Below are 20,347 nucleotides of genomic sequence, written 5' to 3'. Positions count from 1 at the left end.
GGTTTATCTAAAGGCACAATGTGTGAAGAGGAGAGGCGGGTTGCAGGGCGTGCGGGCTGCAGGCCGGACCGCTCGGCCTCCCCGGCCCCGAGTCGCCGGGCGCTGCGCGCAGCCCAGCCCGGTTTGCCCTTGCCACTTGGTGGAAGGCCCATCATTACTTCCTTCTGCAGAACTATTTTTAGCCTCAGTATTTGTGACCGCACAGACAAGATTTCCTTTCTCTTGAAAGGAAACGGTTTTCCGCAGGGATAAGCGGGTGGCGTGGGGCAGGATTTCCTGAGGAATCGGGCAGCAGGACCGGTGCATGCCTCGGGGCGCGTCCCCAGAGGCCTTGCCCGCAGGGTGAGGGAGCCCAGGGCCCTCGTTTGTTTCTGAATGACTCCCGTTTGAAAGTGTTAGGAAGCGCTTGAGAAGGACGAGCTTGTGTCCTGTGTCCACGGCCCTGGGTTGTCACTGTTTCCTCGGAAGGCAGGTGCGCTCAGCCCTCTCGTGGGCGGGGCTGCTGCCGCCGGGACGCTGGGGCTCTGGCGGCCTTGAGTCCACATCTGCCCTGAGCCCGGGCTCCAGTGCCACGCAGCCCCGTTCCCGACGGTCACAGCTGTGCTTCCCGGCTGAGGGACAGCACCCCGCCCAGCAAGCGGGCAGGCTTCCTCCTCTTCCCGCGGGTCCCAGAGGAGAGGCGTCTCGGGAGGCGGGGGAAGGGTCAGAACTGGGTGGGGGCCTCCTGCTTCCCGGCCCTGGGACCCCCCAGGAGGACGTGACGCCCCAGGGGCCGGTCAGCTGCACAGGTGGCCAGCCGGCGGCTCTCCATCGCCTTTGCGGCCGCGCGGCCCTGGCCCCTTCCCGCCGGCCGCCTGCCCTGACGGGCTCCCCGGCGTCCTCTCCTCGAGGGCCTGCCTCTGCCAGCTCTGCCCCTGCTCCCGGCGTCTGTCCTCAGGCCTTCCGGGTGGAGGGGGTGCGCAGCCGCCGCTGCTGCCAGCACTGTCCTCCCCGGAGCCAGCGGGCTCTCGCGGCCCCGGGCTGTTGGCCTCCTTCGGGGACCCCTCCTTCCAGACGCGTCTGCAGGTTTCACGACACTGCAGTCAGCCGGTCGATGTTTGAGCACCTGCTGTGTTCCCTGCCCGCGAGGCCCAGGCAGTAACAGAGGGACAGAGGGACAGAGGGGGCGGGGCACATCCTGTCCTCTCCTGGCCCTGAAGCGACCGAGCCGAGGTGCTCGCGTGTCAGGGGGCTCTCTGGCCCGCCCCCCGCGCCTGGTGCGTGTGCGCGGTGCCTGGGGTGGACGGTGGCCCCCCGTCGCCCGTCTGGCGCCCTGCAGCCTCCTCCTCCGGGACGGCACCAGCGAAGAAGGAGTCGGGGTGGCCGTGTGATGGGTGGACGCCCGGGCACGTGTGCTGCCAGCGCAGCTCCCTCAGAATCCTGAAGCCACGTTTCATGGATTCTCAAAGTACGTTTTCCACATTTTCCGTCTGTCTGAATTGAGACTAGTCTTCAAAGTTCAAAACCTCATGGGGTGGCTGCCGTAGGGGCGTCTTCGATGCGTGAGAGTGACCGTCATCCCTGGTGGAGGCGTGCCGCGGCTGAGGGACCATCCCAGAGCTGGCGGCCTTCTCATGCGGCCTGAGTCTATTCTGCAGGAAGAGGGGGCCCTCGGCTCTGTTCCCGGTGGGGGCCCTGGGCTGGCGGGGCAGTGCCTTTCTAGGGCCCTGTGGGGGGAGCTGGGATCTGGCTCCTGGCTCCCTGGTGCCTCGTCCTAGGCGTCCCTCTGCCGCTCTCAGCCTGGTTCCCTCCGTGACGCGGGGCCCTGGGCCGCGGAGAGAGTGGGGCTGGGAAAGCGGGCGGCCGCACAGGCTCAGCTGAGCCCCCGGCTGGGAGGGCGGGTGCAGAAGCTGGGGGGCCCAGGCCAGCGGGAAGCAAGAGACCCCCCTCAGGATGCTGGGCGGCGGTTGCTCAGACAGACCACTGGCTGGTGTGGGCAGGATGAGGCGCCAGGACCAGTGCCGCCCTCCAGGCCGGCCAGGCTGTCACCCCAGGTGACCACCGAGGGGGTCAGGGTGGGAGAGGGAGGGGGATGGAGGGGGCGCTCGGCGGGAGCTGGGACCTCCACTGAGGGTCACAGCTGCTGTCGGGATGCACGCGCCCTGCTCGCGCTCTGTTGGCCTGGGGTCACGGTTTTGTCTTTCAGTCCCGTCCCCACCCTGGGTCCTTCTGCTGCTGACCGTGGAGGCTGCTCGTCCTGCAGGGGGTCCGTAGTTTGGGTCCCTGGTTGTCTCTCCCTCTTGGTTTCAGGTTGGATATTGGGGGCCAGGTGCCCCCTGCCCCACCTCGGGAGCCCAGCTGCTCCCGTCCAGGAAGAGGGCGACCTCCTTGCACACAGAAGGTCAGTCAGAGGTCTTTTTTGCGATGCTCTGTTTGGGTTTTCTCATATTTTGCCTTTTTTTTTTTCCTGGATTTTAAGAGTTCTTCAAATATTAGGAAGGTTAACTCTTCATCTGTGATATATGTGACAGATATTTTCAATCGGTTTGATAGTTTTTGATTTTGCTAATTTTTTTGCCATGCAAAAGTTGTTTTTTTTAAAATTGTAGACAAGCATTGATAAGGCTGATTATTGGAGGGAGAGAGGAAGGGAGGGACAGGCAGATAGACTGACCACACAGTAGCACTTGGGGACAAGGATTACTCATACAGTTTAACCATTTGGATTACATTGTAAATTAGATCCTTACCCTAGACGTTATACCAAAATAAAATCTGAGCAGGGAAAAATGTTTAGAGTGACATGTTTCATTTCATTATACACACACAGACATGTTTATAATATCAAGGACATGTATGGGTTTTCTATGCTGTGTAACAAATCATCACAGACCTTGTGGTTAGAATAAGCACCCGTTCACTGTGTCAAGTTTCTGTGGGGCAGGAGTCGGGACAGCTGAGCTGGGTCCTCTGCACAGGGTCTCGTCTGGAGACCCCAGGAGGGAAGGTCTGTGGGTCAGCTCCCTCAGGCTGTTAGCAGAAATCATTTCCTTGTGGCTGTAGAATTCATGGCATCTTGCTTCTTCGGGGCCAGCAGGAGAGAGAGAGAGAGAGAGAGAGAGCCCTTTGGTCCCAATCTCTGACCTTTAGATCCTCTTTTAAATGACTCACCCTATATCTGATAAGGTCGGACCTACCCAGCATAATCCCCCTTTGATTAACTTAAGATCAGCTAATTACGGGATTTCATTACATCTGCAAAATCTCTTCACCTTTGCCATATGTTACCCAATCATGAGAGTGACATCTTACCATATTCACAGCCCCTTCCCCACCCCCCCCACCGCCACTCTTGAGGGGGAGGGGTGGTGCAGGAGTGAATGCCTGGGTGGGGCACCTGCAGGCTTGTTGGGATTCTGTCTGCTCAGGGAGCACCTATCAATTCCTGGTTCATTACAGTTTTATCATAAATGTTGCTTTTATTGAAAAACTTTTCAGTTCATTTTTTTAACCTTCATTTATTTCTTCTCCATCATTTTTCCCTTATTTAAATCCAAATATTTGACCTATATAATTTTCCTTCTCCCTGAAAAACTTTTGAAAACATTACTTTCAGGTCATGTCTACCTGTGACGAATTTCCTCAGTTTTGTTTGTCCAAGTAAGGCTATTTCCTCTTCACTTTTGAAAGATGATTTTGCTGGATATGTAATTCTAGGTTGGTGTTTCGGTTTTCTTCTTTCACCACTTGAAAGATTTCACTTCACTCTCTCCTTGCTCATGTGGTTTCTGTCGAGAAGTTCACGTAATTTTCATCCTTGTTCCTCTATAGATTAGGTGACTTTTTTCCCGTTCCTTCTTTCAAAGTTTCTCCTTGTCTTTGGCTTTCAGCAGTTTGTGCCTAGGTTCAGACATTTTGGTATTTATCCTACTTGGTGTTCTCTAAGGCTTTTGGATCTGTGGTTTGGTGTCTGTCATGAATTTTGCAAAGTTCTTGGCCATTGTTTCTTGAAACTTTTCTTCTGCTCTCTTCTCTCTTTCCCCTTCTGGTATTCCTGTTACATGTATGTTTTATCTTTTGAAATTGTCCTACAGTTCTTGGATGTTCTGTAATTTTTTCATTTTTTTAATCTCCGCATTTCAGTTTTGGAAGTTTCTGTTGACGTATCTTCAAGCTCACTAATTGTTTCCTTGGTTGTGTCTAGTCTGTTAATGAGCCCATCGAAGGCATTCTTCATTTTGTTACTGTTTTTGATTTCTAGTATTTCCTTTTGACTCTAAGAGTTTCCATCACTCTGCTTATATTACCCATCTGTTCTTGCATCTTGTCCACTTTTTCCATCACAGTTATTTTAAACTCCCTTTCTGGTAATTCCAAAATCTGTGTCGTAATTGAGTCTGATTCTGATGCATTTTTAAAAATGTCTTTAGGGAATTCCCTGGTGGTCCAGTGATTAGGACTGCACACTTCCACTGCTGGGGGCCCGGGTTTGATCCCTGGTTAGGGAACTAAGATCCTGCAAGCTGCAAGGTGCAGCCAAAAAATAAATAAATGAATAAAATAAAATGTCTTTGGACTGTTTTTTTTTTGTTTTTTTTTTCTTCCCTTTACTATGCCTTGTAATTTTTTTGTTGAAACCTGGACATGATGTAGTGGGTAATAGGGACTGAGGCCTTCAGTGTGAGGCAGGAGCTGGACTGTGTTTACTGTAGCTGTGGTGTCAGAGGCTTCACATCCCCCAGTGTCCTGGTTTTGGGGCTCCCCTAAGGACTCCTCCTGCATCTTGCCCCTGCTTTGGCTGGAGTCACTGCCATCGCACTGGAGCCCTCCTGGTGAGGTGGTAAGGAGTGGGGGAAGGGGTGTTCTACAGTCTGTGATTAAATCTCAGTCTGCTAGTGGCCCTGTGTCCCTGGGCTGTGACCCTCACACATTTCTTATTTCCTTCTCCCCATCCCTTAGATGAGGTAGGGAGGCTAGGAGGGGGAAACGTCCTTCCCGCAGGTGGGCTAAGGCTCTGGCAAAGCCCTTCTCTGCCGAGTGGGCTTTTGAGAACGCACTGGGTGTATTGCACAGAGGTTGCTCTTTCCCTGCCTCTGCCAGAGCCAAGAGGGGATCTTCACTGTGAGTACTCTGTGGGGTGCCTGGAAGTAAAACCTAGGAAAATGTGGCGGCCTACTTAAAATTGCGGTCCCAAGGAGCCTCCCACGTTCAGGCTGTCTGCACTCAGCCTTCAGCATTTCTTCAAAATTACCATCTATTATAAGTCTTCCAATGAGGTTCTGAATCAAGCAGCTTCTCTTCCAGGTCTCAGGGGCGTGGTTTCCTAGCCATTTCAGCTCTCTGATGGGTCCAAGAAAAGACGTTGTAAGGATAGGAGTGAGGACTTGCAAGCTCTTGACGTCATGGGGCTGCAGCTGCGAGTTTCTGTTTAGCGTCTCGGTTCATTTTAGAGAGAATCATTTGATCTTCCTAGTCTTGTTAGTATGGTCGGTTGTATTAGGGGCTTTCCTCACATTGAACCGTCCACGCACTCATGGTTTATTGCACTTAGTTCTGATTGTGAAGTTTCAATGTGCTGCTGCATTCTTCACTGTAGGGTATTTGCACTGATAGCCATACGTGAGACTGGCTTGAAGTTCCCCCTCTTTATGTATGCTGTCTTTATCTCGTGTATATGTCAGTGTTATATCTTTTTTTCATGATAGAGACTTTAAAGTTTTTCTTCTTTTTCTGTGACCTAGAGCTGTACTGTCTAATAATGGCTAATTATATGTGAGTGTTATACTTAAATTAATCAAAATAAAATAAAAATTAAAAAATTCAGTTATTTAGTCCACACTAGCCACATTTCAAGTGGAAATTTAGCTGGTGCCAATAGAGAACATTTTTATCGTCACATGAAGTTCCACTGGACAGTGCTGATCTAGAGTCAGAGAAACTTCCCATGTCTCTGAAATCTGCACTGTCCAGGCCAGTGGTCACTAGCCACAGGTGGCTTTTGAGCAGGTTTGTATGTGTGGTGTGTTTGTGGTGTGTTTGTGGTATGTGTGGTGTATGTCTGTGTGTGTATCGTGTGTGTGGTGTGTGTGGTGTGCTTGTGTGTGTGTGGTGTGTGTATGTAGTGTATGTGTGGTGTGTTTGTGGTATGTGTGGTGTATGTCTGTGTGTGTATCGTGTGTGTGGTGTGCTTGTGGAGTGTGTGTGTGGTGTGTGTGTGGTGTGTGTGTGGTGTGTATAGTGTATGGCCTGTGTGTGTGTGTGATGTGTGTTTGGGGGGTGTGTGTGTGTGTGTGTGTGTGTGTGGTATGTGAGTTATTGGTCTTCTGACTTACAGTGGCTTTTTGTGCAGTAATATGCAAATTAGCCCAATAGCTTTCATGTAAGCTGCAAATAGTTTTCCCTGTTTGTCATTTGCCTTTTTTTTTCTGTTGTTGATAGTGAATAGTAGTTGTTTCAAATGTTGCCAAAGTATTCTGAGAGCTTTCATTGTTTTTCTCTTCCTCAAGCTTTTAAAATTAACAGTTAAAAACATGAAAGTAACGCATGGTAATAATTATAAGCATATTAAAAATGAAGAAAAGAAAAGAAAAAGAAATTGCTTCAAATACAACTACTCAAATTTTGGTGTTTTTTTCCTCAGTCTTTTTTTTCTTACCCTGATAGAGGGTTCAACGCAGCTGCCCCACAGGGAGGGCCCACGGCTACCTTCCGCTCAGCCATTCATTCCTCATGGACCCACGTGGGTCTGTCCGTCCTGCGTTAGCCTTGGCTCGTGGGTGAAGAAGTGGAGGGCGAGGGCGGCCCGTTTCTGCAGGGGCTTCTCTTCAGATGGTTGTGCTGGTCTGGTCCTTGCCGTTGGGCTTGTGCATGGGCACGAATTGTTTTGTGTTCCTTCCATCTCTGTTAAGGTATAAACTGCTTCCATGTTAATATGTGCTCATCAGATGTTGTATTTTTTGGTAAAATACACCTAGCATAGTATTTATCATTTAAATCTTTTGTAAACGTACAGTTCATCGGCATTACATCCATTTACAGTGCTGTGTGATCGTCACCACTGTCTATACCCAGAACTTCTGTATCATCTCATGGATTTCTTTCTGTTGCCTCCTTCTTTCCTTCAGCAGACATACTACATGACTTTCCTTATCAATGAGCCGTCTGCAGTACTATTCTGGAGTATTCTTAATTGTAATTCTCTTATAAATGATGTTATCGTGAACTTCTTTGTGTGCAGAGCGTTTTTGTTGTTTGGAATTACTTTTTTTAGGATCGACGTCCAGAAATAGAATTTCACATTTGGAAGGAATGAGCATTTTTAACATTTTTCCCAGCCACATTTTGATAGTTTTTGTATTATTCTGCAAGGTCATGAGAGCAGATTGAGGGTGTTTAAGAGGTAAGTAAGGTGTGTGCTTTCTTCGAATACACGGAGAGCCCCTCCTGGCTCACGCTTTGGGCTGAAATGAGAGTATTTCTTTAAGAGCTAGTACGTGTGTTTATCTTTTATTCTTACTTTAGTGGCTTTAAAAATCACTCTGCACTAGCCAGATATGGGCTGCAACTCCGAGGAGGCCTCCAGGCCTTGCCGAGAGCTGCTCAGAGTCACCAGTTTGTTAATTTAGCCGCTGGGACAGAAGTGGCCCCGTGATTGCAGCCCAGCAAGACCTGTTTGGGTGGGGCTCTCCGTTAAAGGGTGCCGTGCTAAGGTAGGTCTAATTTTATAGAAAATTCTGGGATACGTACATTTGAAAAAATCATTTTTGTGTTTGGTCTTGGCAGAAAAGCAGACCTCTGTGTGTGTGTGTGTGTGTGTGTGTGTGTGTACATGCACACGCACTCACGTTTTAATGTGTGAGCGTCTATTTTCTAGATATTTGGAACCACAGTGACAGAGCTTTTCCGGTGTTTCTGCTGTCCCTTTCCCTTCTTCCCACGGCGTCGTGGGAGGTGTGTCAGGCGTGGGCACGTGTGGCTGTGCTGCTGTGCGCTTACCCAGGACAGGCCCTGGCTGGCATCGCCTCCGCTCCTCCAGTAGCAGGAGCTTTTGGTCGCCCTGATCTACCTCCTTGAGGACATCGTGGTCTGTTGTTAAACTCCTTACATTCTGTGAGATAAGATTTGAGGCAGATATTAGGATTTCAGACTGTAATTCCAGTTGTAACTTTCAAGAAATTAGTGTTTTTCCATACATCTTCAGGAATGCATTAAGAAAGGGAAACAATAGGGCTATATGTTGGGTGGGGACATCCTTATCTGTAGAGTTTAAAAATTATGTATTATGTTGGCATTGCAGACCGTCTTCTCATTCTTTTGTTGCCAGTGTTCGTCCTTTTGATGTGTGTTGTGTGGTCAGGGTACGTGGTGACATTGTGCTGTGTTGGGCAGCCCCAGAGTTTTCTGTGTGTCTCCGTTGGGTGGACCTATGGGACTTCCCCTTCTTATCACTGGGCTTGAAACTTTCTTTTTTTTTTTTTAATAAAATAAGAGTAAAATGCAATAACGTACATAGAACAGCCCCAGAGACTGCCGAGCCACAGCCTTGGGGGCCCTGCTCCAGTGGAGCTGCAGCTACTTCAGACTTGTTTCTCTTTAGTTTTGTTGTGGTCAGATACACATAACATACGACTTAGCACGTGACCCGAGTGCCAGGCTCAGTGGCATCAGGTACATTCACCTCGCTGTGCAGGCGTCGCCACCATCAGCTCCAGGACTTTTTCATCTTCCCAAACTGAAACTCTGCCCCCATTAAACACTCTGCATCCCCTCCCCACCACCTCTGGCCCCCACCATCTGCTTTCTGTCCCTAGGGACTTGACTGCTGTTGGGACCCAGCATGAATAGAGTTAGGCAGTATTTGCCCTTTTGTGACTGGCTTATTTTACATAGCGTCATGTCTTTAAGAGTCATCCATGGTGGAGCATGTCAGAATTTCCTTCTTTTTCGGGGCGGAATAATAGCGCAGCGTGTGGATAATACCACATTGTGCTTGTCCTTGCATCCACCAGCGGACACTTGCGCTACTTCCACCTTTTGGCTGATTGTGAATAACAAATGCTGCTGTGAACGTGGGTGTGCAAATGGCTGTTTGAGTTTCTGCTTTCAATTCCTTTGGATAAATACCCAGTGTGGAATTGCAGAATCATATGGTGAATTCTATTTTTAATATTTTGAGGGACCACCATACTATTTCCCAAAGTGGCTGCACCATTTTACATTCCCACCAACAGTGCACAAGGGTTCTAATTTCCCCACGTTCTCACCAACACTTGTTATTTTATTTATTTGTTTTAAAATAATGGGTATGAAGTGATATATCATTGTGGTTTCGATTTGCATTTCCTTAATGACTAGTGATGTTGAGCATCTTTTCATGTGCTTATTGACCCTTTTTGCACCTTCCTTGGAGAAATGTCTATTCCAGTCCTGTGCCTGTTTTGAATAATCTTATTTGTCTTTTTGTTGTTGAGTTGTAAGAGTTTTAAAAATATATATTCTGGATGTTAACCCACTATCAGATATATGATTTGCCAATATTTTCTTACATTTTGTGGGTTGCCTCTTCACTCTATTGATAGCGTCTTTTGATGCACAAAAGTTTTAAATTTTGGTGTAGGCCAGTTTATTTCTTCTTTTGTTGCCCGTGCTTTTGGTGTCATAATCCAAGGAATCATTGCCAAATCCAGTGTCATGAAGCTTTTCCCCAATGTTTTCTTCTAAAAATTTTATAGATTTAGGTCTTATGTTTAGGTCTTTGATCCATTTTGAGTTAATTTTTATATATGGTGCTAAGTAATAGTCCAACTTTATTCTTTTGTATGCAGATACCCGGTTTTCCCAAAATTATGTGTTGAAATTACTGTCTTTTCCTTATTTCATGGTCTTGGCACCTTTGTGAAAAATCATTCGACACACACGTGATGGTTTATTTCCGGGCTCTCTTTTCTGTTCCACTGGTCTATACGTCTGTCTTTGTGCCCGTCCCATGCTGTTTTGATGACTGTGGCTGTGAAATCAGGAAGTGTAAGACCTCTAATTTGTTCTTCTTCTTCAAGATTGTTTTGACTATTTATGGTCCCTTGAGATTTCATATGAATTTTAGGATGGGTTTTTCTATTTCTGTAAAAAAAGTAGTTGGAATTTCAGTAGGGATGGCATTGAATCTGCAGATTGCTTGGGATGGTATCAACATCTTAACAATACTGTCTTCCAGTCCATGAGATCGGGATGTGTTTCCATTTACTGATATCTAATTTCCTGCAGAAATGTTTTGTAGTTTTCAGTGTACAAGTCTTGCCTTGGTTATCTTATTCTTTTTGATGGTATGGTAGATGGAATTTTCTTTATCTCCTTTTTGGATTGTTCATTGTTAGTCTATAGAAACACCACTGATTTTTGTGTGCTGATTTTGTGCCGTACTACTTTGCTATAATTCATTTATTAGTTCTAACAATTATGTTTTTTTGGTAGCATCTTTAGGGCTCACTATATATAAGATCATGTCATCTGTGAGCAAAGATAATTTTATTTCTTCCTTTCCAATTTGGATGCCTGTTGTTTCTTTTCCTTGCCTAATGCTGTGGCCAGGACTTCCAGAACTGTGTTGAATACAAGTGGTGAGAGTGGTCATCCTTGTCTTATTCCTGATCTTAGGGGAGAAGCTTTCCATTTTTCACCATTGAGAATAATGTTGGCTGTGGGTTACTTCAATTTTGAGTGTTAGAATCTATAGGCATTTCCCCCCTTAGGTTCCTTTCTGTGCTTTTATGTCTAGGAAGGCTATCTTTCTACCATAAGGACAGCTATTTGCTTATGTCTTCTTCTGATAGTTTTTCCTGTTTCAAGTTTTGTGTTTATCTCCTGAAGTCATGTAGAGCTTATTTTGTTTGCAAAGTAAAGAAAGGATCTAATATAGCAGTTTAAAAATAAGCATTGAACTAGTTGACTACTGCCTTGGCCCTCACCAGTGTGACATGCCCCATTACTTCCTGCAGCTGCCTCAGTTCTGTAGTTAGGAAGGGGGATGCTGTGTCTTCGAGGGTCTGGGTGCCTTTCTCTGTCAGGGGGCATGAGACAAGCATGCTAAAATGATTCTCAATTTCTTCATGCTTCCCGCCGAAATAGAATTCTTTTATAAGGTCCTTTTTTGTTTTCCTTAAAGTCTAAGCATTATAGAAAAGTACAAATCATCCCACAACCCAGAAAGAGCCATTATCCACGTGTCCCCAGCTCTCTGTGTGCAGGGAGCTGTGGTGAGCAGGGTGGGCTGAGTGACCAGGGGCCACACAGCACTGCTGTCTTCAGTCCAATGTCAAATTGAATTCTACTGGAATTTTCAGGAGAAAAAAGTACTGGCTTGAAACTGAAGGAACTTCTCAACTTGAGAAAAATGCAAACTATATATCTCTCTAAAATTCTCCTAAGTATATGAAAACTTAAAAACAAACTTAAAGAATTTGTAGTTTGAAAATACATCTTAACTTTAGACCGTGTTCGTGAACTGCCTGCTGTAAAGAAATCACTCTTCTTCTGCAGTGGTTCTTTGCTTGCCCCCCCGCCCCGCCACCCACCGCCACGGGTATAGATTTAGTATCTGCGTTTTGTCAGGTTTCTGACATCACGTCTCTCCACGTCTAGTCCTTAGTCCTGTGCGTAGGTGGACACCGGCCTCGTCCCCGTGGTCTTCCGGTTTCTGTTTCTGTTCCTGAGTTCTGGGCCTACGGGTTCCGCATCCGTCTGTCCGTCAGTGACCGGGTTGGTCTTGCTGTCCATCTTTCCGAATCCCCTTTTCTCAGAATACTGTTCCCTTTCAAGCTTGGTCAGTTTTCCTTCCCTTTTAGGGAGGCGTTTGCTCTGCATTTGCTTCTGGATCTTTTTTGTCCTGTTTTCCAGCTCCCTCCTCGGGGGCGCCCATTCCTGCTGCTCCCCACCCTCAGGCTCATCTATCTGGTCCCCTGGAGGCGGTTCCCTCTCCTTCCCTTGGCGGCCACTTTTCAGGGTTGGACCCTTTCTGTGCCGTGTTGCTACGAGGGAGTCCCCCTCTGTCACCCCGTTTGTTATTTTGTTAGTTTGTGGGGAAAGAGCTCTTGACCCAACTTTATTGACCATCTTGGCCCCAGTGGTTTAGAGAGTTGTTATTGTCATATTGACTTTAAAGTTGTCCCGCTTGTACAGGGTACGCATACTGTGGTGTGCAGGCTGAGAGGGGGACCGGCTTTTCCTGGTGACCGTCCTTGAGGGAGGACAGGGAAGAATGTGAGAGCTGCTGTCCCGGCTGGGGGGCTCTGTGACTGAGGAAAGCGGGGCTGACCTGAGGGCAGTGAAGGCGTGGGGGCCACTGAGAATCTGCAGGAAGAGCAGGTGCAAAGGCCCTGAGGCTGGAGAGCGGAAGGTGCCGCCCTCCCAGAGCAGAGACGGGGGAAGGGGGCAGAGAGCTCAGACCCCGGGTGGCCGTGCAGATCAGGGAGGGACTGACCTTCCCCTCAAGGGAGGTGGGGGGGACACTGGAGGTGGATCTGACGCGTTTTCAGAGCACTGCGCTGGGTGCAGAGTGGAGAGTGACCTGGGAAGGGGCTAGGGAAGAAGCAGGGGAACCTCATGAGGAAGCAGCAGTGGCGCTTGGACCAGGGCAGCAGAGGAGGGGGCAGGGGCGGAGGAGGGCGAGTCTGGAAGTGCTTTGGCAGCAAGGGCAACGGTGTGACGGGAGCTGGATACAGGGGGAGAGGGAGGGATTCATTTAGCCTCTGCAGGTGGAAGGATGGGTGGATGGAGTTGCCATTGACAGAGATGGGGAGGGGCTGGGGGCAGGGTGCAGGCATGTGTGCATGTGAAAGCATGTGTGTATGAATGCGTGTGTGTGCGTGTGAGAGTGTGTGCATATGAATGTGTGTGAGAACGTGTGTATGCGTGTGTGTGAGAACGTGTGTGTATGAATGTGTGTGTGTGCGTATGAATACGTGTGCGCATGTGTGAGAGCGAGTGTGTATGAATGTGTGTGCATGTGTGTGTGTGCGTATGAATGTGTGTGCATGTGTGTGAGATTGCGTGTGTATGAATGCGTGTGTGCGTGTGTATGTGAGCGTGTGCATATGAATGCATGTGTGTGCATGTGTGTGAAAGCGTGTGCATATGAATGCGTGTGTATGAATGCATGGGTGAGAGCGGGTGTGTTTGAATATGTGTGTCAGAGCGTGTGTATGAATGCGTGTGTGTGCGTGTATGAATGTGTGAGTGTGTGTATGAATGCGTGTGTGCGTGTGTGAGAACGTGTGTGCATTAATGCGTGTGTGTGCATGTGTGTATGAATACGTGTGTGTGCATGTGTGGGAGTGTGTGTGTATGAATGCATGTATGTGCGTGTATGAGAGCGTGTGCGTATGAATGTGAGCATGTGTGTATAAATGCGTGTGTGTGAGCGTGTATGAGTGCGTGTGTGTGCATGTGTGTGAGAGTGTGTGCGTATGTGTGTGAGCGTGTGTGTGAATGCGTGTGTGCGTGTGTGCATGTTTGTGAGCGTGTGCATAGAAATGCGTGTGTGTGCGTATGTGTGAGAACGTGTATGAATTCGTGTGCGTGCGTATGAATGCGTGTGTGCGTGTGTGTATGAATGCGTGTGTGCGTGTGTATGAGAACGTGAGTGCATTAATGTGTGTGTGAGCGTGTGTGTGCATGTATGTGAGAGCGTGTGTGAGCATGTATGAATGCGTGTGTGAGAGTGTGTGCGTGTGTATGAATACGTGTGTGTGCATATGTGTGAGAGCATGTGCATATGAATTGTGTGAGAGCGTGTGTGTGCATGTGTGTGAGCGTGTGCGTAGAAATGCGTGTGTGTGTGTGTGTGAGCGTGTGCGTAGAAATGCGTGTGTGAGAACGTGTGTGTATGAATGCGTGTGTGCATGAATGCGTGTGTGTGCATGTGTGTGTATGAGAGCGTGCCTTGGATTGCCTACGGCCACTTAGGGCAGGGCTTCGGGGAGGATGTTGGGCGGGGCGCTTGTGGACGTCGGGACTTGAAGCTGAATCTCTTTGCCCTGTCTCCAGGCCGAGCCCATGAGCTCTGGCGTGGAAAGGTTGCTGAAATGCCTGGGGACCCTCTGCGCCCCCAAACCAGCACCCTTGCCCTCAGCCCAGGACGGGGGTAGGGGGGCTGCCCTCCCCATTCACTCGTTCCTGGTCAGGGCATCTGGGACCTTGCACTCGAAGTTCTCTTTCTTTGATCACCCCGGGGCCCGAGGCTGACTGACCGGCCATCCCTGCTTGCGTCCTGGCCACGGCGCGGGTTGCCCCGCGTCCCTGGTTCAGGTGGGGGATCGTTCGGGTCGGTGGGAGAGGGGTGCGCGGTGCTTCCCGTGCTCTCGGAGCTGTGCCGCCGTCACCACCGTCAGCTCGGACCACCTCCACCCCTCAGCCACACCCGGGGCCCGGCCACAGCCTGCTGCCTGTCTCTGCGGACCTGCCTGCTCTGGAGCTCCGTAAACTGGAGTCAGACGTCGCCTGTCCTTTGGTGGCGGGCCTCTTTCACTGAGCACAGTGTTCCTGAGGCTCGTCCACGCCGTGGCCCATGTCAGTGGCCACCGTGTTCGCTTGGACCACGCTTTGTCTCTCCGTCCATGCTGTGATGGCCTTTGGGCAGTTCCTGCCTTTCGCCTGCCGGGATTCCGTGGCTACAAGTGCTCGTGGCCGAGCCTCTGTGTGGACAAGCGTTTCCACGTCTCTTGGGCGCATCGCTGGGCCACGGCCAGCGTTTTGAGGAAGTGCCAGACTGTTTCCCACAGCGGCTGCACCGCCCGCAGCCTCCTCCCCCGCCCCCAGCTGTGTCTGAGGGTCCGCTTCTGCGCAGTCTCCCCAGACTTGCCATCTTCTCTCTGTGTCAGCGTCCCGGGGGTGTGGGGCGGAATCTCGCCGAGGTTCGGGTTTGCGTTTCCCTGATGCCTAGTGATGTTTGGCGTCGTCCATGGGCTGGCTGTCCGTCTGTTCAGACCCGCTGCCTGGTCTTTCCGTGGGCGGCCTGCCTGCTTGTGCTTTTCTTTGCTCACCTGGGAGGGTGACAGACAGAGGCACGGCGTGCCCTCCTCCCCGTGCAGCAAGTGGGGGCTGGAGGCTGGGCCCCGGCCCCGAGCTTGGCCTTGGAGACTGGAAGGCCCCACACCCGCTGGACTCCGGCCACCGTCTCTGTTGGGCGGATGTGCGGAGCCTCCCCCACACCCTGCTCTGTGGTCTGCAAGGCTCTGGTTTCCCAGCCGTTTTTCCCTTCGTTCGCTGCTCTGCCGGCAGTTCAGTCTTCCTGCCCTCGGGACACACAGAAACATCAGCGGGCGACAGCACCTCCCGCGTGGCAGCCGTGCACTCCGGCGTCTTGGGCCGTGGGTGACGCGTTTGGGCCCAGCTGTGGTCAGCCTGGACCCTGGCTCCGGGCCCACAGCCTCCGCGTCCAGAGCTCTGCTCGGATCAGGGGTCTGAGTCCTGAGGCGTGGTGGGTGGGGTTTTGTTTCTTTTGTTTTGAATTGTGGCAGAAAACACATAACATTAGATTTATCATCTTCGCCGTTCTTAAGCATGGTCCAGCAGTGTCAGGGGCATTCACATTGATGTCACCAGATCTCAGGAACTTTTCGTCTCCCGTGTCTGAAACTCTGCACCCACTGGACGTACGTCCCTGCCGTGTCTCCCGTCCCTGTCCAGGCCTGCCGTGACCTCTCAGCACCTTGGCCACGTGGGGTTGCGTTGGACCACGCCCCTCACTCGGCTGGCTGGCCTGGTGGTCCAGGACCCCGGCAGGCCATGTGGGAAAAGGCGGCGTCCTGTTTTCTCAGGGACCGGGCACCCTGTGTTGGCTGTGCCCTGGGGTGTCCGCAAGCCCGAAACCAGCACTTGGTGCCACGTGGCTCTTTCCACGTTCTCAGAGCCTGTCCCGGGCCCCCTGCCGCTAGGTCCCGCCGGACACCCCCGCCTGGCTGCGGGCAGCCCCTCCCAAGCCCCCCCACCCACCCGCCCTGGGGACAGAGCAGGGCTGGAGGTCAGCTCTGGATCCAGGGCTGTGGTGCCTGCCCATCACCGGGCGAGGCTCATCCTCGCTCCGCCCCTTTTCCCTGGATGAGCTGTGGACCAGCCCCCCGTGCAGAACGGGGTCTCCCGAGTGGAGCAGGGTGTCCCCCGCCCCGTGTCGCGCCCTAGCCCCCATGGTGAGGACGGCAGATAGGCCATCACATTGGCGTCTGCTCGCGGCCGTCAGGGCTGTGTCACTGGCCTGACTGTCTTTTCTTCTTAATTTACAGCCAGAAAACCTCCAGAAGAACTGGCTGCGGGAATTTTATCAGGTAAGAGCCCCGTGGCGGCCGGGCCCACGGGAAGGGAGCGGCTCACGTTGCGAGAGATCACGTTTCATCCTGTGGCCTCGCGCGGGCAGCCGGGGGGTCCCATCCACTTCCCGGTTCCTCCTCGGAGGCCCCTCCCTTCTCAGATGCCCCCACCCCGGCCGGGGTCTCTGGTTGTCGGAGGGGAGGCTTTCGAAAGCTGGTGGGGACATTCGGGTGCGTTTCGGGGGGCCCTGGGTTCTGGGCAGAAAGCGCGGTGACTGGCTGGCGGGTGGACGCTGGCCGGAGGCTCTGGGGGGAAGCCTGTTCCCGGCACCTTCCGTGGAGCAGCTGTTGGTCGGGCCCCTCGTCTGTGGTCAGTTCTGTCCTGGATGCCGGGGGGCCGCTCTGGAGGGATGACAGAGGACTCTGCTCCTCTGTGCTCCACGGGGACCGGCGAGGAGCACAGCCAGGACCAGCTCAGACGTTCCCCCACGAGGACCAGCCTCGCCGTAGCGGGGTCCTTGGTGGAGCGCGTGGGACCCTGACGGGGCGTTGAGAGGCCACTCTGGGAACTGGTGGACGAGTGGGGCATCCCGCTCAGTGGGGCTGCAGGCTGACTGTGGACCACCAGGAGGCCAGTGTGGCCGCAGCCCGCAGAGCCCGGGGTAGGGACAGCGTGACGAGCCCAGCACATGTGTTCTGTGAACAGGAGGAAGTGCGGGTATTGGGGGCCGGCCTCAGGGCTGCTGAGACCCCAGGGGCTGAGGGGTGGCACCTGGCGGGTCCCCTCGGGGGCGCTCGGTGTCCTGAGCATCCCGTGCGGGACACGTGGGCCACTGGGCAGCCCTGGGCTCCTGCCGTCCCTGCTGGCACTGGGGGGTGACCACCTGTCAAGTCTCCACGCCCGACCCCACCAGATGCTCAGGCCACTGGTGGGGACGGGGTGGGGTGCAGGTCCCACTCCCGCTCTGGAGAGGCAGCCGGATCCAGAGGGAAGAGTCCAGTGAGGTGTGTCTGCCTGGGCTGTTTGGAGGCGGGCAGTGGTCTCAGCTGGGAGGGCAGGTGGGTCCCTGGGGAGCAGCTGAGGCCCCGGAGGGTGGGGTTGGCAAGAGGCCGTGGGGGGGGGTCTGTGGTAGTGAGTGGGGCTCGTTTCCCCATCACCTGGGGGTTCTGAGCTCTTCCTTCCCCACAGTCTGCCCTGCCCAGGTGGAGAGCTGACCTCAGGGCCCCGGCCGAAGCCTGGCCTGGCAGAGCCGTCGTGTCAGCTCCAGGCAGGCAGCTGTCCGAGGGGGCAGGGCGAGACCGCCTTCCTGGCCGAGGGCTCACCTCGGGGGCGCGGTCTGGCTCCAGCGGCTCCCTCTGCCTGTGGCCGTGGAGTGAGAGGCCCTGGTGTGTGGCCGGAGCCATCCGTCCAGCTCTGTCTGTTCCCTGGTCTGTGTGAGTTTCGGCCAGAGCAGCTGTCATGTTTGTTCGTTTGTTTTTCATGGCTGGGCCTCGGCAGTGCCCGAGGAGCACAGGGTGTGAGATGCGGTGGGTAGCGGGCCTGGCCCCGGGCTGGGAGGGGTCTTGGCGGTGACGGCCTCAAGGATGCAGGCGGGAGGCCTGTTCGGGCGCCGGGCTGCCCTCGGTGAGAGGCCCCTGGGAGCGGTCACGGGGAGCCGGCGTGAGACCCCGACTTGACAGGCCCCAGACGGGAGGCGCGGGGCTCACGTCCAGCCTTCCTTTCCCCTCCTGTTTCACTGGTGACCTGGAGCCTCGGTGCAGTCAGGACAGTGAGTAGCCGGTGGCCTGGGGGTGAGTTCAGAGGGCGGCGGCGCCACCTTCTGTGAACTCTGACCCCCGGGAAACACAGACCTCCTCGTTTCTGAGCCTCCTGGCCGCGCGCTCGGCCGCGTCGGGCTGCTTCCGGAGCCAGAGCCTGGCCGGCGGGCAGGCAGCTTGGTGCTTCTCTCGAGGTCGGTGTGCAGGGCGCCTGCGTCCCTTCTGGGACACTCCGCCTCGGCGAAGGGAATGGAACGTAAGGAGTGATGAGAGCTGCGGACGGTCTTCCCGGTTTGCGAGCCGAAGCCTCTTGAGGAAGAAATTTCAGTGGCAATTCTTAAAAGTAAGATTTTAACACAAGCCCCCCCTGCCTTTCTTGGGCCGACTTTGTCAGTGGGGTTCTCAGCCCCCTGCCCGCAGCCCAGCGGCTGTGGCTCGGGAAGCCGAGCGGCCCCACGCAGAGCAAGGCCGGCGCTGGCCCAGGGCCCAGGGCCCAGGGGGCAGGGCCTTGAGACACGGGGTGCTGGGTGGCTGTACGTCTTTAAAATATCCTAGAGTTTCTATTATGCAGTTATGATATTTTTCAAAGTAGGCTTTTAATGACCTGCTTTTATAAACAGGAGAGCTGAATACAACCTTCAAGTTTTCTAGAACCCTTGGAATAATTTTTGCTTTTTTGTCAAACTTGATCACCGTAAAAATGCAGGAGACAGGAGAAAATACCGTTTGTGTTCCCATCCTTAGTTCTGAACTAGGATTTTCATGTGCTCTGTCCCAAACGTGGCCACGGCACCAGAGAGGGTGGTCAACCTTCCAGAAGACGCAGAGCCTGGCGTCACCCCTGCTGGCCTCCCCGTGCTTCCCTGCCCTCTGTGCCCATTCCAGCTCTGACCTCTCCCCAGGCCTCAGACTCCTGGAACCATCGCCAGCGACCCTCACCCACTTCCAGGCCAGCGGCAGCCTTGCCAGCCCCCTTCATGGTCCCTCAGGAATCTCCCTCGGGGCCGCCACACCCCCGCGCTTTCTCTGTGAGCAGCGGAGTGCCCTGCAAATGGAACCCAGGTCCTGCTGCCCTCCTGCTTCCTGTCTCACGGGCTGAGGGCCCCGGGTCCATGCGGGTCCCACTCCCCCCGCTGCCTCCTTCTGGCCCTGCTCTGTTCCCAGGCATGCCTGGGGTTCGGGCCTCTGCCCTCGCTCCCCCGCCCCACTCTCCTAGCCCTTGCAGTTGCTGCCCCTCGGAGAGGCCCCTCCCGGTCACCCTCTTGGCCTCCCCCAGCCTTATCTTGCTCTGTGGATTCATCACTATCTGAACTTATATTCTGGAAACGCAGCCTCCACCTCTGCCGTGGCCTGGATGTTTGTGTCCCCTGCCCCCAGATTCATGTGCTGAAGCCTCATCCCCAATGTGATGGCATTTGAGGTGGGTCCTTTGTGAGGTGATTAGGTTCAGATGAGGTCATGAGGGTGGGGACCATCATGGAATAAGTGCCCTTATACAAAGAGGAAGAGACCATGGCTTGGGAGGTGCCAGCCACCGTGCAGGGTGCTGGGGGCCAGAGGGGAGTGGGCCAGACACCCCGCCCTCGGGAACTTCCACGGTGCTGCCAAGATACAGCCGGAAACAGCCCAGGGTGGCTCAGGGCCACTCTGGGCTGGGGTGCAGGAACCGGCTTACAGGGTCCTCAGGAAGGCCCTGGACGAGGCTGCAGCCAGACCTGAGGATGGGCAGGCACAGCCATTCTGCCTCTGATGGTCACTAATCCTAGTGACTGCAGGCCAGGTCGGTGGGAAGTCGATTTTAACTTTCCAGTTTACAGAGACGGTGGACTTGAGGCAGGGCCCGTCCTGCTGCTGCATCCCTAGAGCCTGGAGTGTGTCTGCACGTGGTGTGTGCTCAGCTCTCAGCTGAATAACAGTGAGGAAACAGCACAAAGCAGAGGAGGATAAATAAGTGTCCCCACCCCCGTTCTGCCTCTGCTTGATGTCACACCCTCATGTCTAATGTCTGTGTGTCCCAGGGAAAAGGTACCTTCCTTAGCCAGTCGCAGGTCAGCGCACTTGGACAGCTTACTCTTTGTTTGGTAAACTGGGAAATCTTTCTATGTAGATTAATATACACTCTCTCTTTTAATGGCTTCAGGGTATTTCATCAAATGGATGGATAGGCCATCATGTTTTAAAGTCATTTTTCTATCGATGGCCCTTAGCTTGTTTCAAATTTATAGTAATGCTATAGATAAATTATAAAACAGGGATGACGCTGGCTCACATCCAAACATGAAAAATGAGCAATTATTGATGATTTTTTATTG

The 20,347-nt window shown here is 52.8% G+C and overlaps 1 protein-coding gene across 5 annotated transcripts in view; it reads left to right on the top strand.

Moving 5' to 3' along the window:
* The window catches only part of INPP5A (inositol polyphosphate-5-phosphatase A), a 177,274-nt gene that overhangs the window by 45,872 nt on the left and 111,055 nt on the right, over nt 1-20,347 (top strand). For all 5 annotated transcript variants that reach the window (XM_061182935.1, XM_061182786.1, XM_061182863.1 and 2 more), the window contains exon 2: nt 16,254-16,295. In XM_061182935.1, the coding sequence (XP_061038918.1) occupies nt 16,254-16,295 (42 nt within the window). The remainder of the gene's footprint in view (nt 1-16,253; nt 16,296-20,347) is intronic.

The sequence above is a fragment of the Eubalaena glacialis genome, chromosome 1, assembly GCF_028564815.1.
Source record: "Eubalaena glacialis isolate mEubGla1 chromosome 1, mEubGla1.1.hap2.+ XY, whole genome shotgun sequence".
Lineage (NCBI taxonomy): Eukaryota > Metazoa > Chordata > Mammalia > Artiodactyla > Balaenidae > Eubalaena > Eubalaena glacialis.
Note: the sequence above shows the minus strand (reverse complement) of the source record. Positions and strands in the feature narration are given on the sequence as shown.